This window comes from Hyla sarda, chromosome 3, assembly GCF_029499605.1.
Source record: "Hyla sarda isolate aHylSar1 chromosome 3, aHylSar1.hap1, whole genome shotgun sequence".
Taxonomy (NCBI): Eukaryota; Metazoa; Chordata; class Amphibia; order Anura; family Hylidae; genus Hyla; species Hyla sarda.
The window spans coordinates 242,011,754-242,025,779 of record NC_079191.1 but is presented as its reverse complement, the minus strand read 5'-3'; the positions used below and the strand labels follow the sequence as shown (position 1 = coordinate 242,025,779).

Sequence of the window (14,026 nt, the reverse complement as noted above, 5' to 3'; positions counted from 1 at the left end):
AGATCCTCTCCTGACTCCATGCCGACACTTGTGTAATATGGTCCACTGCTTCATGTAGATCCTCTCCTAACTCCATGCCAACGTTTGTGTAATATGGTCCACTGCTTCATGCAGATCCTCTCCTGACTCCATGCCAACGTTTGTGTAATAGGGTCCACTACTTCATGCAGATCCTCTCCTGACTCCATGCCGACGTTTCTGTAAGAGGGTCCACTGCTTCATGCAGATCCTCTCCTGACTCCATGCCGACGTTTCTGTAAGAGGGTCCACTGCTTCATGCAGATCCTCTCCTGACTCCATGCCAACGTTTGTGTAATATGGTCCACTGCTTCATGCAGATCCTCTCCTGACTCCATGCCAACGTTTGTGTAATATGGTCCACTGCTTCATGCAGATCCTTCCCAAATATAAACTTCATGAATTGTACCTCACAGGCAAGCAAGGCGCCCACCCTCATCCCTCCTCGGCTTTGATGCGCATATACAAAAAGAACATTCCATACTAAATGTTATGCGGCTCTACCAGTCAAGTAAAGAGTGTAGAGCTTTCATGTTTTACATAAAATCTAAATATTACAATTTTATTACATGCTTTTAGTCAAAACATATTAATGAATACTTTATTTTTTGCTTCTTGTAGAGATGTCAACCAGGATTTTACTACTCGGTTTCTGGAGAATGTTTATCATGTACATGCAATGGAAACTCAAACAAATGCCTGGACGGCTCGGGGTCTTGTTTGGTAAGATTATTTTCAGTATTTGATGTTTACTATTCTGTAGAGAATGCTGCCCACTAACCATTTATCATCCATACATATGGTAACCAGACTTTCCATTCTTTTTCTAAAATTCCTTCCTGCTTTTGTCCCTTTGTAGGTATTATACAGTGACAGGCTTTGTATTTTCTGTGATAAATTACGTACACATGTATGAACAATCTCTATATTAAACCCACTAAATGATTTGCCCCCAAGTATCTTAAAGGAGTTGTTTTATCAAGACAGTCTCTGTCTATTTGCCATTAGAACATAAGGACATTGCAGAGAGGGATTCCCTGCTTGTGATACCTCTGTGACCCATCTATGACCCAGAGCTAATATATTTTACATGGATGATCATTCATCTAGATTGTCACTATGTAATACTATATGGCTGCTATTTGAAAATGTGGGAAATGTATAGCTGGCCCTATACTACCCTGACAAAATCAGCTGTTTACCTGGGATCTTGGCAACAAACTAGTCACTTAATCGGCTCTCATATTACATGGGATGTCTGTGAATAAAAGGCAACCAAATGGGCAATGTTTCTCTTCGAGAAGAGCATTATAAAGACCTATAGGACATTCATTCTTCATTGTGAACTCAGAGAAGAAGAATATGATAGGCAGCTATCTGATGCTACATGCACACTGGAATTTCCAAGCAGAATTCCACTTTGAAATTCCGGTGCAGCAGAGTCCCATTGCTGTCAGTGGGATTCAACAGCACAGTGCACACTATGGAATTTCTGCAGCGGCGCTTTCTGCTGCTGAAATTCATCCACCAAAAGAATGAACTCATTCCTTCGGCCAAAGACCGTTCCTGGCCCCGACTGAACATTTCCAAATGGAGCTTCCATAATGTGAACCCAGCCTTAGAGATAGCTTTCCCTTCAGGTCAGTGTTTCACTCCAATTAAAAATAGAACCTTTTTGTAGTAAGCTGTTTCTGGTTTAGGAAAAAAAACAAAACAGGTCATATGTCCAATGTTCTAAGACCCCTACTTGGAGTGAAACAGTGACTTGTGGGCAAGGCTACCTCTAAAATGTAGAGGGGGGGGGGGAAACAGGAACATAAATCACTCAAAAAAATCAAAGAAAAAGGCCACACTTACTGGTTAAATGTTACTGATACAAGGGTAGGTTAGGCACCTATTCCAATTAGGATGCAGATCAACTGCAATGCTATATAGGGGGAAGTTTGCACAGGTGCAAAATATTGATGAACAACCACTCACACAGCTCCTGTGTATGCAGAGGAGGAGGAGCCGGCACTAGTGAAAATGAGCGTGAGGTTGAAAACGGACAATTCACTGGAAGGTAGGCTGCACTTGGTAATCCTATAGCGGAGGTGCTCAACCAATAAGGATAAACAGTCCAAAAGCACAGAAAGCGGCACTCACCATGCAGGATATCTTTATTCACCGTTCGGGAACAGGACACAGGTAGCAGGCGGGGAAGTGGGGTGGAGGACGGGGCTGCCGGAATAAGTTGTTTTGTGTGCCTAGCGCACTTCCTCTAGCCGGATCTATTCATGAGGGGAATAGCTACTTAGTAATACTAAGAAAACAATGCTGCATAATAGAAAATAATTGCAGTTGCTTGTAAAATCTTTTTAGGCCTTATGTCAGGTTGCACCCTAAGTTAGCTGACCAAATTATCAAAACCTTCTGTGTCACTATGAAACTATGAAGGCTACCATCTACTACAGCATGCCCACCAAGATGTTGCTCATGGGGTCACCCCAGACCCTTGTATATGATGCCTTTGTGATTCCAGCATGGTCCGTAATGGCTAAGTCACTACCTGTTTCCTGAATTAAGTTGACCAGCCCTTTGAATGCCAGTATCTTGCATTCCAATGAACCTAGCAAATATGCACATTGGTTCCTTTAACACTTCCTTAATAAATATTCATATAGCTTCAGGGTGCCCTTCTCAATATTTATAAAGGTGGTGTTGTCCAGGGACAAGCCTGGCAAATGTACCAGTACACCTCAGGGCTAGGGAATGCCCGAGTGCACCAAAGAAACTCATTTCCATATGAGGACACTGGGCCGTATCTCTGGAAAATAATCAGTTATCCCACGCACTATGGGGAGATTTATGTAAACCTGTCCATAGCAACCAATCAGATTGCTTATTTCATTTCTGAAAAGGCCTCTGAAAAATGAAAGAAGCGATCTGATTGGATGTTATGGGCAACTCAGCAACTTTTTTTCTCTGGACAGTGCAGGTGACGCTGCTCTAAGTTTCTTAAAGCTAGCAGGTCTAAGTTGCATATATTTTACAAAAATTATTCAGCAAAATAGTCTACAAATATACAGATGACTGTATATATTCAGTAACTCTGTCGGGGGAAATATCTCTTTTTCCCATGAAAGTATAGCCTAGTGTATCATTGATATGTGGAAATGTTAGGAAACATGTAGACCACATGTAAATCATTAAACTCTTGTCCACTTGAGTTAACATAAAGGGCTCAGTTGACAGGTTTTCTGTAGCAAATGTTCAAGTAGTACAGCTTCTAAAACCATTGTGTTGTCGCATAAATGAGATCATTTTGTCCATGGATGAAAAGTCTTTCTTGTCTGGAGTTTCCGCTCTCAGACCGACCATGGATCATTATCACATGTGGAATAGTTAAGACAAGTGTTTACCATGACTGTACTTCCTCTTTATGATACGCTACCATGTATTCTCCATTAAATAATTTTTGGCAGGAAGATAGAAGAAAGAATATAACTGAATCATTGTTTTAAAATATCATTGGAAGTTCGAAAGTCTGATTTAAAAAAACAAACCCAAGAAGGAAATACATATTTGAAAAAAAAAAATGTAAACCTATAAATCTTCATATACTTTTATCACCAAAGCAGGCTGTTATGGGAACTATAAGGATAGGGCCCCAGCCTTGGTGGTAAGAACCTGAGCAAGTCCTCTCCATTCCACCCTGTCTCTAGATGCCATAAAGGCTTTGTTTTGAAAGCATTTGGATTTGGGGTAGACATAATAAGAATGATTTAATTGTTATATAGACATCTGATGGCTAAGGTACTATTGAACGGGGAAACAACAGACTTTATTTTATTTATTTATTTATTTTATTTATATAGCGCCTACAGATTCCGCAGCGCTGAATCAGATAAATTCTCTTTCACGAGAGGGACCAGGCAAGGATGTTTACTCTCTCCTCTTTTGTTCGTTTCATTTATTGAACCTGATAAGGAGATTAAAGAGTATTCAGGGCTTCGGACTAAAAGGAGAGAGGGACAAAATCCAGCTATCCAGCCTTTTTTTTTTTTTAAGTTCCACAAATGTTGCTGCCTAAATTGATGGATATATTATGGGAGTTCGGGGAGCTATTCAGTACAAAAATGAATTGGGAAAAATCATTTCTTCTACCTGCAGAGGAAGGAAAGGTACTCGTAGTCTCTGTGGTAAAAATGGTTGGGAAAGGAGAATCTATGAAAAATCTTATTATAGAATTAGGAACTGGAAAAAACACTTTCCTCTCTCTTAATGTGAAACCTTTTATTAGAAAAATGAAAGCGAAGATTGGAAAATGGAGTAAATTGCCCTTGGCACAAGCAGATAAAGGGGCTCTAATAAAGATGGTTGTGCTTCCACAGTTTCTATATTATATTAAGAGTTTCCCCAGTATGGATACCGGATACCTGGTTCCAGGGTCTCAAAGCTAGTATGAATAAGTTAATTTGGGGCAGAGAAAAGAACTAGAATGAAATATAATTAGATAAACACTATGACCCCTGAGAAAAATGCATAGATTCTACGCCAGAACATACTAAATACATGAAAAAATGAGCTTATACAGATCCATATTAACAAAAATAGCAAAGACATAGAAGTACAAGATCCAAATACATACATTTAAAACCAAGTAAAATACATACTGCTACAGATCTGCAGCCACAGAGGCACAGAAAATAAGGGGTGGTCAGGTGGGACTCATCATATGCTATCATAAACGTGACTAAAGTAATATAAAATGACACCTATAAAGGGCCCAGAGGAAAATAATAATCAAGATGATAGCAGAGGGAGACAGACAGACTTAAATTCCCCCCAGAGACGCAGTGGTCAACTAAACATTGAAGTAGGTATTGTAATAGAAAGGTAGTAAAGTCACAGCATAGAGTACCAACCACAAATAACAAAATATACAGGTATAGCTGCCAATCAAAGCTCTAAGTAATGGCCATATGAAAGAAGTGGTTTGATAGGTTGTGGGGATTGTGGTGACGAAGATTATAATTTTATGTTTTTTCACGACATATAGGAATAGGTGGCTGGGGGAAGCTGGGGTTAAGCAAAAAAAAAAAAAAACTGAGCAGGGATCACCTTTCCACAAGCCCTACACATAGCAAATAAAGACATGAGAAATCAACACAAGCATCATGGAACAGACGATGGGGCCAATAAGTATCGTTTCTACCTCTATAATCTTAATTGAAGTGTAATAAAGCATCCTGGGGCCTTTGATAGAAAAAGTTCTAGCCCTGGCAAATCCAAGCACTCTTATACACTTTGTTGTGCGGTGTAATTTTCTTCTGGTTGGTAAAACAAGGCCATGCTTTTTATGTTTGTTGTTTATTTACATATGTTTTTTAAACCATTTCATTTGTTTTAATAAACCAATAGATGGCCAAAATTCCCCAAAAGTTAGAAAATAACCTACAATATTTTCTACTTACTTATTGACTTACTCCAAGATTAATAGTCATCCCCTGGCCACAACAGTGAACAAAGTACTGTGCATTTTCCATCTACTCAATATTATGGCCACTGGACTACAGCCAAAACAAATCTCTTTATGGTTTGTAAATTGCAGATGGCCTTTGTTATCCTATATATTGTATAAATGAAGTTACTGCTGTGAACATCAGGCCTATGTAGGTTTCCCTGACCGAGAAAATAACTGTCACAACAATGGCCTAAGCGTATGGAACTCTGTTGACATTATGCATCTATATACAGACTTTTTAGACCACAATAGGAAATGGAGGGTTTCTTCTCTGATGTTTGGGGTTTTCTTAAAGGACCGAGTGAGACACCCTGTGTAGCCTAACAGCAGGGGATAGTAAAAGCTAGGACTCATCTGCACACGTTACTTTCAGTTATATGTTTAGTTTGACACACACTACAGCTGTATTGTTCAACATTACAAACTGTACATTTAAAAAAATGTGTCTACCTTTATAAAACAGATGGTACTGTATAGACACTGAAAGATACACATATCAGCCATAACATTAAAATCGTAGGTGCTCATAAAACAACTCTGACCCATGAAGGCAGGGACTCCACAAGACCTCTGAAGGTGCCCTGTGGTATTTTAGCAAAATAATTATTTTACAAATGTAATCTTTCCATTTTCAGTCTGGCCCCTAAACCTAAAAAAGCTGGCACCAGGATGCTCTATAGTAAGAAGGCAAGCCAGTAAAGGCAGTGTGATGCTTTTGGCAATGTTTTGTTGGAGCATTGTTTCTTTGGGTCCTACAATTTATGTGGATGTTACTTTGACATGTACCACCTACTTAAACATTGTTGCAAACCAAGTCCATTCCTTCATAGCAATGGTATTCCTATGGCATTTTTTTTTTTTACAGGTGATGCCCGATATTAACCCTTCAGATGCGGCGATCAAAGTTAATCGCCACGTCTAAAGTAAAAAAAAAAGGCATTCCCGGCAGCTCAGTGGGGTTGATCGGGACCACCACAGTGAAACCACAGTGTCTCGATTAGCTGTATGGACATGAGGAGGGTCCCTACCTGCCTCCTCATTGTGCGATCGCCAAATGACTGTTCCATGCCCGAGAGGCAGGAGCAGTCGAGCGCCGAAAACTGGCAATGAATGTTATGCATGTTATAGTCCCCTATGGCGGCTATAACATTGCAAAAAAAAGTGGGAAAAAAGTTAATAGAAATGATTTAACCCCTTCCCTAATAAAAGTTTGATTCCCCCCTTTTCCCATTAAAAACAAACAAACTGTGTAACAAAAAATAAATATAAACACATGTGGTATAATCGCGAGCGTAAATGTCCAAACTATAAAAATATATTGTTAATAAAACCGCAAGGTCAATGGCGTACACGTAAAAGAAAATTCCAAAGTCCAAAATAGAGTATTTTTGGTCACTTTTTATACCATAATAAAAAGAATAAAAATTTATCAAAAGTCAGATGAAAACAAAAATTGTACCGATAAAAAATTCGTATCACAATGCAAAAAATGAGCCCTCATACATCCCCGTATCCAGAAAAATAAAAAAGTTATAGGGGTCAGAAGAGGACATTTTTAAATGTATTAATTTTCGTACATGTAGTTATGATGTTTTCCAGAAGTACGACAAAGCCAAACCTATATAGGTAGGGGATCATTTTAATCGTATGGACCTACAGAATAAAGAGAAGGTGTCATTTTTACCGAAAAATTTACTGTGTAGAAACGGAAGCCCCCAAAAAGTTTCAAAATGGGGTTTGTTTGTTTTTTCAATTTTGTCGCACAATGATTTTTTGGGGTGGTTTTGCCATAGATTTTTGGGTAAAATGACTGATGTCACTATAAAGTAGAATTGGTGGCACAATAAAAAAAAAGCCATCATATGAGTCTTTAGGTGCAAAATTGAAAGGGTTATCATTTTTAAAAGGGGAGGAGGAAAAATCGAAGGTGCAAAAACGGAGTCCTTAAGGGGATAAGGAATATGACAAGTGAGTTGGCCCTTAAATCCCCCAGATGTCAATCTGATCGAGAATCTGTGGGATGTGCTGGAAAAACTCTTGAAAGCCCCCTCACAACTTTTAGGGATTATTTATCATCTAATTTTTATTATTGATTACAACCAAATACTTATTATGTGAGATTATTTTCTTATCTGTTTGTAGATGTTATTTATCTATTTATTTCTATCTATTTCTATTTGTTATTTTCTTATGAGTACAGTCATCTAGTTGGAGCTGCTTTTAACAGCTGAAGTCACTATGCTCGGTTGCAGGTACCTGTGACCATCGTCTATTGTGAATGGTTGATCCTGTGTTATCTATATAGAGGTGTTATCTTTCGTTGTAATCTTACCAGTGTTTATAAAGAGGAGACTAATGAAAATTTAACTTTATAGAATTGGTAGTGGCAGCAAGAGGTTATCCATGAAAACCCCATAGTTAACCCTATGTCTCCAATACCGTAAAACAACAAAGGCCCGAATACTTACCTCACCCACCCCCCAGCACTGCTGCTGTCAGATCTTCTAGTCCCTCTCCTGTGTCATTCTTCCAATGATGTTTTCATCCCCCACTCTGCTCTCTGATTGGCTGAATGGGGAGTGGAAGAACAACACAGGAACAGAGATCTGAGCAATCAGAACTTTTGACATGTCTGACGTGTCAAAAGTTTTTCTACATGACATCGAAATGTAACGCATAAATGTAACGTGTACATAAGGAATGGCACTATTCATGGATATTACATAATTTGTAAAGAATTTTACATAAGATCTCAGCTCTGCAGGCTCCATCTCTTTTCAGGATGATGCATAACCTCTAAGATTCCTTACATATACAGCACACATACAGACAATGATGCCGCTGTTCTATCTCTCTATATACACCCTAAGGTTCAGCAGCGCCATGAAGGAGTAGTGAACAGTCTAGGCTGTGAATTATGCTCTGGAGTAAAAGAAAATGTTTGCTTTAAGCTCTTGTGGAGTCTCTCTGTCTGTTTGCTTTTGGTCTCTTCACTCACTCCTCCTCCCATCTTTCTCCTTGCCCTTCCCCTCTCCATAGACTTTTATGGGCACTTTGTAACTGATCACTCATTGAGCTGCCAATCTGCATTGTACATGCAAGATAGAGTTAAGCTGTTTATTCAGATGAAATTAAGTTTTTTCAAGGACGTGGGAGAGAAAAAAGAATCCTGACAAAACAAGAAAAAAGCATTTGGTCTTTTGTAAGATATTACAGTTTCTTACATTTACAAAAAGAAAATAAAGCAAAAGTTTAAAAGAAAGACTGTTTTTCTTTACTCTTTTGGATCCCCTCCTGTCTTTTACTAAAAAACAAATGGCTTTAAAAACTGCCACAGAAACGGCATGTGTCATTCCTGCATAATACATATGCAATGTGTTTTCATTTAGTAATGAGGTTTAGAGTATATTCACACAGAGTGGTCAAATCATGGTTCTTATCTACGATTTACCATAGGAATATGTCTTAAAGGGTACCTCTCATCAAATAAACTTTTGATATATTTTAGATTAATGAATGTTGAATAACTTTCCAATAGCATGTTAATGAAAAATATGCGTCTTTCTATTGTATTTTTCCCGATCAGTCCTGTCAGCAAGCATTTCTGACTCATGCTGGAGTCCTAAACACTCAGAGCTACCAGCCTGCTTTGTTCACAGCCAAACAGGCTGTGAACAAAGCAGGCTGGCAGCTCTGAGTGTTCTCCTTTGTGAACAAAGCAGACTGGCAGCCCCTAGTGTTTAGGACTCCAGCATGAGTCTGAAATGCTTGCTGCCAGGACTGGTAGGGAGACCCCTAGTGGTCATTTCTTCAAAGTGGAAAATTAAATAGAAAGAAGCATATTTTTTTAATAACATGCAATTGTAAAGTTATTCTGCATACATTAATCTATAATATATCAAAAGTTTTTTTGATAAGAGGTACCCTTTAAGTGTAGAAAAACATTTACTGCTTACTATTAAGTTGCTTTTTTTTCTTGTATAGGACTGTCAGAGAAACACAACTGGGACGCATTGTGAAAGATGCCCAACAGGATACATGGCCGATGTGGTCCAAGGAGTTTTAAGATCTTGCCTTCAGTGTCCATGTCCACTTCATTTTAGTTCTAACAAGTAAGTTACATCCTTATACACCGCTTCGACAACAGGCATTTCTAATGCAGGCAACAAAAAAGGGTTATCATGCTAATATAAAAAGTTTAGTGTACTATTTACGGAGATCTTTGTTTTTCTGTCAGTTAACCTGAATATGCTTCTCAACATTCAGAAGCTGAAAAGCTTCTATAATCCCTGCCTGTAAGTGATCTGTATGAGTGGAAGGGAAACTCCAATGTGATCATGTTCACTTTCCTGCCAGTTAGGCCAGGTTCACACTTGTCTGTGAAGCTCAAGACAGAAAACTTTCATCCAGATCTTTCAAGTGTGGCCAGCCTGATTGAAGCAGTTGGCACTAGGACGCGTAGACATTGCCGTCCAAATAGACAGCAATGTCTGCAGAGCGGATTGAGCAGGTTTAATGTTCTGGCAGAAATTTTGGGAAATTCCGACCAGAAAATTCCTCAGTGTGAATAGGTTCATGGAAAACCTATACACCTGCATGTTAAAGGGGTACTCCAACCCTAGGCATCTTATCCCCTATCCAAAGGATAGGGGATAGAATGTCTGATCGCGGGGGATGTCGGCTGCCATGCCCTCTCCCATAGACTTGCATTGAGGGGGCGGGGTGTGATGTCACGATGGGCGGGGCAGTGACATTGTGATCCTCCGGCCCCTGTATCGCTCATCATCAGGCACGGAGCGAACTTCACTCTGTGCACAAGATGACATGAGGTGCTGCAGGAGAGATCATCCTTTGGATAGGGGATAAGATTCCTAGGGGCGGAGTACCCCTTTAAGTTTCATTCAGTGGATTTTCCGACTGAAATTCCTAAATGAAATTCCTGTTGGAAATTCCGTAGTATAAACCCGGCTTAACAATAAAGAAATCGTTAGAACCTGGGGAAACACAGGACACCTGGTAGTAATCTCTCCTAACCTAAACAATCAGGGAAGCATGCATTAAGCCCTACACTAACCTATATCATCAGGACAGCATGAATTAACCTCTCTATTATCCTGGACAACCAGAGAAGCTGCTATTAAACCTTCCACTACTCTAAAACCAACAGAGAATTCTGCATCAGTCAAGAGGTGCTCATTTTGGCAGGATTCTCTTTACTTTACATCCTGCACAGAGTGCCTGTAGAGACTACTTTGTGCCATTCATATCTTCTGTGAGCTGCAACTTAAAAAAGTGTTTTTATGATGCAAAGTAGAAAAAAATATAACCATGTTAGGACAGGATCTTACTGTTAGGAATCACGGCAGGAGTACAGCAGGTGGTGGATTCTCTGGATATGTGTGGATGGAGACTTGAGCCATGCCAGGGAGCAGGGTCTAAGGTGCCACTGGTTTTCACCAGAGCCCGCCGCAAAGCGGGATGGTCTTGCTGCGGTAGGTGGCACCCAGGTCACTACCCCTGGCACAACTCGTCCACACAGGTAGCTGGGGGGTGACGTGGCACAGACTGGCAGGACGTGACGGGCAGGACGGGCTGGGATGGCAGAAGGACAAGGCAGGAACACAGGTACAGGACAGGCCGAAACTAGGAACAGACACACAGACTCAGGAACAGGACTTGACTCAGGAACAGGACTTGACTCCGGAACAGGACTTGACTCAAGCATAGGACTATCACAGACAAAGACAGACAACCAAGATAGACAACCAACATCTGGCCCAGGGAGCAGGGAGGAGCATGTACTTATGGACAAGGGGACAGGTGCAAACACTTAGACTAATTGGGTACTGGTCCTTAAAGAAACAGAGCTCCGGCACGCGTGCCCAAAGGGGCCAGAGGCACACACGCCGGAGCTGCGGGACTTGAGGAAGCAAGGACACAGGACGGTAAGCGATGGGCTGAGACTCGCATGCGGGCATGGTACTGCGAATCTCAGCCCCACCGACAGCGGGGACAGAAGGCGCTCACGTCCGGCGAGTCCGGCTGGAGAGCAACTGTAACAAACCAATATATCCATTTGCCATAAATGTACTGAATAACAAAGTAAAGGTACTTCATGATGTATTACCACCAAGGAAGCTGCCATTAACACACAAACATTACCCTAGACCAGTGGTCTCCAAACTGCGCCCTCCAGATGTTGCAAAACCACAACTCGGACAGCCGATAGCATGCTGAGAACTGTCGTATTCAAAATCTGGAGGGCCACAGTTTGGAGACCACTGCCCTAGAACATCAGAGAAGCTAATATAAATCCATTTACTGAACTAGACCACCAAAGCTCCTTATTGTATACTTATACTTTATCATCTTGATGGTTGTAACAGTTTTTTTGGAGGGTGTTTAGGAAGAAGTAGGCCTAAAGAACTATATAGCTTACCAACCATAATAGGTCAACTTTTCGGTAATGCTTTATTAGGTCTAGTTACCTATCCATTGTCCGATACCTTTTAGATTGATTTGTACCAACTTTTAGACACATATCATGGTTCATAGTACTGTTTAGAGAAGGTTATTACTTATTCCAGGCAAAACCTTTTTTATATACATATCAACTGGCTCCGGAAAGTTAAACAGATTTGTAAATTACTTCTATTAAAAAATCTTAATCCTTCCAATAGTTATTAGCTTCTGAAGTTTTCTGTCTAACTGCTCAATGATGATGTCACGTCCCGGGAGCTGTGCATGATGGGAGAATATCCCCATAGGAACTGCACAGCTGCACAGCTCGACAGAAAACAACAACTCAACTTCAGAAGCTAATAACTATTGGAAGGATTAAGATTTTTTAATAGAAGTAATTTACAAATCTGTTTAACTTTCCGGAGCCAGGGGTATTCCAGGCCAAAACTTTTTTTTATATATCAACTGGCTCCGGAAAGTTAAATTAAATTACTTCGATTAAAAAGTTTCAATCCTTGCAATAGTTATTAGCTTCTGAAGTTGAGTTGTTGTTTTCTGTCTAACTGCTCTCTGATGACTCACGTCCCGGGAGCTGTGCAGTTCCTATGGGCATATTCTCCCATCATGCACAGCTCCCGGGACGTGACATCATCATTGAGCAGTTAGACAGAAAACTTCAGAAGCTAATAACTATTGAAAGATTTTTTAATAGAAGTAATTTACAAATCTGTTTAACTTTCCGGAGCCAGTTGATATATAAAAAAAAAGTTTTTGCCTGGAATACCCCTTTAAGGTAGGACTGCTGTGCAGACTTCTGCTGAAAACTTGGAGCTAGTGCACATCAATTGCCTTCTTGCACTAATACAAAACATGTGGTTTGTCTTATACTTTCCTCTGTGGTACATTTTCATGGACTTCAACATTTTTATTTAATATCCCAGCTGAACTGCATGCACCAAAAAAAACAAAAAACACTTAGAACTGATTTTCTGTAGTGGCCGGCTAGTAACAATGTGAACATACTTCATAAAATCTTTGCTAGTCTTTGACATTTCCATGACAATCCTAGTTGTTCAGCATATATAACATGTTCCAATGTCTCTACTGTCAGGAGCCGGAGAGTTTGTTTTCCCTCTAGGGGCAGAAGCGGAGTGACAAAACACATGATCTCATCAGAGATCTGATGGGAACAGTGCGTTTCCTTTATGGTTCCCATGAACCGGATTCTTATAAGCCTGCACTAGGATAAAGCAGATGTAACAGTATCTCTTTACAACAGATGTCCTATCTCTGTACAAGTTCAACTATGAAACAGTTCTAAAAGAAGTGACGGTTGGTCACAGTGAACATTAATAGTAGCTCCAGGCCTTACTCATCTTGGTAGGAGGATAATTCCCTTGTGTCAGACAATGGAGTCCACAGAATTGTCTAAAGCGTAGATATCAAAATAGCAGGAAATACAAAGAGTGCAACAATAAGAAGAAAAAGAAAATAGGAGGATATCCAGGTTATTAAATAGCATGAGTTCCTTCTTTCTTGTAAATTACATCATGTAACAATACTTTTTTAGCACAATTATTTTGAGATATGAAATGTATTTTGTAACTAAAATGTAACGTGTTTTTTTCTTCCTCTGTCATTATCCAGCTTTGCTCTTACTTGTGCATTGAGGAGAGGATCAGTACGCTGTATTTGTAAGGAAAGTTTTGCTGGTCCCAAATGTGAAAGGCAAGTACTAAACCTATATCTCCTTCATGTTGGTGTATAAGCATAAATCATCATTGAGACCTGGAATTCTATCTGTCTGAAACAAAAATGGGTCGAGTTTTTGTCTCAGACACATTGATAGAGTTTTGCCATTGACAACGCAAAAATATCACTTGATACCTCTGAGGTTGTTCTTTTTTAAAAACATATTTTATTGGCTTTTTTTCCTGTTTTTTTTTCATCATCAACAAACAAACAAAAAGAACAAAAGTGGAACAAGTGAGTCAGTAAGTCCCATACATAAGTAGTAGCAGGACAAAAATGGTACAGTTC

The 14,026-nt window shown here is 39.8% G+C and overlaps 1 protein-coding gene across 3 annotated transcripts in view; it reads left to right on the top strand.

Moving 5' to 3' along the window:
- LAMA4 (laminin subunit alpha 4) overlaps positions 1-14,026 on the top strand; it is a 402,692-nt gene that overhangs the window by 296,794 nt on the left and 91,872 nt on the right. For all 3 annotated transcript variants that reach the window (XM_056566346.1, XM_056566347.1, XM_056566348.1), the window contains exons 2-4: positions 640-741; positions 9,509-9,636; positions 13,634-13,714. In XM_056566346.1, the coding sequence (XP_056422321.1) occupies positions 640-741; positions 9,509-9,636; positions 13,634-13,714 (311 nt within the window). The remainder of the gene's footprint in view (positions 1-639; positions 742-9,508; positions 9,637-13,633; positions 13,715-14,026) is intronic.